This window comes from Diadema antillarum, unplaced genomic scaffold (assembly GCF_040938485.1).
Source record: "Diadema antillarum isolate AM-2024a unplaced genomic scaffold, OU_Dant_1.0 scf00000049, whole genome shotgun sequence".
Lineage (NCBI taxonomy): Eukaryota > Metazoa > Echinodermata > Echinoidea > Diadematoida > Diadematidae > Diadema > Diadema antillarum.
Window position 1 is genome coordinate 704,431 of NW_027270938.1, and position 3,340 is coordinate 707,770.

Here is a 3,340-nt window from a genome sequence, read left to right on the forward strand (position 1 = left end):
TTTGAGTCTGAAAATTATTGCAGCTGGATTCAATTATGTCGAAGAAAAGTAAAATATGCTGTAATGAGTAAGTATTGAATTGTCGCATTGTCCACAATTATGATATCTTTACACCATCCACGTTTTATATTCAAACCGAGCAAATTGCTATTAACTTGTGATTTCGAGGTAAACACATAATAGTAAGCAACACCAATAACCTAAAAAACAAATCAGCAAACAAAAAAAAAAGAAAGAAAAAAAAATTAACCACAACATAAGTAAATCAGAAGAAATAGAAATACAGGCATTGGTATGGTCAAAAGTGGTGAACTCATACACTACATTTGGGCACTTATTGAATAGAATCTGACAACTAGGAAAAAAAAAAGGAAACGAAGAGAAACAGACACGAAAACGAAGTAATACCCAGACTCAAGTATATCATTTGCATCTTGATCTCCTGTATGAAGTTCTACCCTGCGGTTTTGTCTTCGACGATGAGCAGCATGATGAGACGCTGAAGATCTTTTTGAAAGCTTTCCGAAAATTACTGTTACATAGGGGGTAAATGAAAGGGTTCATTGTGGAGTTCACGTAACCCAGCCATATGAGGGCGCTGTGTACGTTGGGATTGATGCAGTGAGGACAGTAGGCGGTGACCATGAACGAGATGAAATACGGCAGCCAGCATGTGACGAAGCAACTGACAATGATGCCGAGCTGTTTGGCGGCTTTGCGCTCCTTGTTCAGAGAGAAGCGGCGTATTCGATCACGCAGGAATTCACTGGTCTTTCCGCGGCGAATGCTAAATCGTGCGAACGAAAATTTGCCTGTTAGTCCTCCGTTTCTATGTGGCTCCACTCTCAACCTATCGCGACTTGGGGATGCGTTCTCGGGACTGGTGCCGTCATGCGGAAGCAAATGGGTGGGGCTGGAGCTTTCCTTTTGATATTTCACACCTCTGTACTTGGAACTACTTGCCTTTCGCTCATCATATGAATTTCGTCTTAACGGTTCTAGCTCCTCCTTCGACGCAACCGCATCGACAGTAAAAGATATCCTTCTCTTTGTTGTGCCATTTGCGTTGGGTCGGTCGGGGCACAGGAATGAATTACTGGGCCGAAGTATCGACTTCGAGTCGTTATTTCCAATATTTCCATTTATCTCCTGCATTTGAATAAGTTCACCTTCCAGTTCAAGCTCACACGCAGCATTGGAATTACAAACAGATGGCTCTCTTATCATTGGAACATTTGCTTCCACTTTGTGTTCGTGCTTGTCTTCTGGCAAAATTCGTTTGACTTGTTTAATCGCTAGCGCGTCACTATCTACCACTTTCTTTTTTGAAGTCCTCTTGCAGGATAAATTGGCACCGCCGGCTATGGTGGGTCCAACTATTCCGGCTAGTCCCATGGTCGCCAGGGTTAGATGTGAAATATTTTTCAGCTGTGTGTCGACCTCACCTTTGCGGATGCGTCTGGCAATGTTCTGAGGACACGACTCGCTCTGATCAGCGTACTCCTGTGAGGTATCCTTGCTGGTGCTCAGCGAGTCAAAATCTGGTATCCAAGACGCGTTGTGTTCTTCCTCCTCTCCCTCCACCTCTTCATTAGACGGAGTGTTGTTCGGACACACATCCACTGGAACGGGAAGAGGTATCATGTTTGCGGTGTTGCGGATCGAATATTGTTTTTTACCAGACGACTTTTGACCGACGCACATCTTAGAGCGGCACTTGATCTCGTAGTATATCTTGCCGTATATGAACAACATGGCCGTCAATGGAATGTAGAAATTGAGTATTGCTGTGAGGACCTTAAACACGACGTTTGCATGGAACTCAGTGTCGCATACTGCATCAGGGACAACTCTTTGTCCGCCCCGCTCAAAAGCGTGCCATCCTACAACGGGAATGACCCAGGTGGTGGAGAAGAGCCACGCCATGCTGATCATTACCATGGCTCGCCGGGTAGTTCTCTTCTTCATGTACTTCAACGGCGAGCTGATGGACCAGTAACGATCCAGACTGAGAATACAGAGATTGAAGATGGAAGCAGTGCACGAAACGTAATCGATGGTCAGCCATGACTGACACAAAGCAAGCCCGAGAAGCCACTTGCCTTCTACAAAGTAGATAATACTAAGTGGCATAACGAAGAGCCCAATAAGGAGGTCGGCTACGGCAAGACTGAGGATAAAGTAGTTACTGACTGTCTGCAGTCGTCGTTCAGTGCGCACGGCCAGAATCACCAAAGCATTTCCGATAGTCGTCACTAGACTCACGCAAGACATGGCTGCAGCAATGGGTATGACCAACTCCAAAGGTCGCTCAGTCTCGCTAGGTGTCAATGTGCTCTCGTTGAAATTGGTGTCGTTTATGGAATACCCGGAAAAGCCACTGAAATCATCCTCGGTAAAGAGCCACTGGGAGTTGCTGGCCTGTTCGACTTCAAGGTAAGTCTCGCCTAGTTTAGACCCGACGCCTAGACCCGACGCCATTGTGGACAGAAGAGCACTCCTCGGATCTAATCAACTTTTACTGTAGTCCTGCAGGAGCATACCACGGATCTATGATATGTCACATCTTAGGAAGTTTGTAATACTTCGCACGACATGCCTCAACATGGCTTAAACAGACGACACACGATGAGTTGGACTTTGAGCCTCGCGAAGACTGTGATGCCATCCATTTGTCTTGGAAGAAGAGTCGAGATTCGTTCGGTGGGGTTGATGCAATTATCTGTATGGAAAAACAAAAAGAAAGACATAATATTAAGTCGAAGTTGTTACTTGTGTACACTTCAAGAAAGCACACATCATTGGGATTATGATATCCGTAGACTTAACAGATGACAAAGACGGCAGATGCTTTCATAACATGATATTATTATATTATGTGATTCTTTCATTTTCTTTTATTTACGGTCAAAAAAATGTAGACAATGATACACATCCTCCAGATCCTCCTCCTCAGTACTACCAGTGCTTTGCTTTGAAATCCTCCATTATTATTGCCTAAACTTGCCTGGTAGCAGTTCTTAACCTTGCCAATGAGGACGTAGATTTTAAACCATCCTGTCTGTGAAAATACACAAAGGGGAGTCATCGAACCTGGGATATATATACATATATATATATCCTTGTAACTAAAAACTGCCGAAAAAAACATGCGACATGCATTGAGACACCGACAAACTGGGTCACCCTGGAGTGTGCCCGAAGCCTGTGGACGATCAGAGATATGAGTTTAATCCCGCTCCTGGAATCAGACTGGTGGAAAACACATGGCAACAATGGGGGCGTGGGGCTGCATGCATCGTGTATTCCCATCGCCCGGGCAATATCAACACCCTCCGGA

General features: G+C 44.9%; 1 protein-coding gene across 1 annotated transcript; it reads right to left on the reverse strand.

The window, feature by feature from the left end:
• Positions 1–423: 423 nt before the first annotated feature.
• Positions 424–2,481, reverse strand: LOC139715489 (histamine H1 receptor-like). Its single transcript, XM_071627059.1, has one exon. The coding sequence runs from the start codon at positions 2,479–2,481 to the stop codon at positions 424–426; it is 2,058 nt and encodes a 685-aa protein (XP_071483160.1).
• Positions 2,482–3,340: the final 859 nt, after the last annotated feature.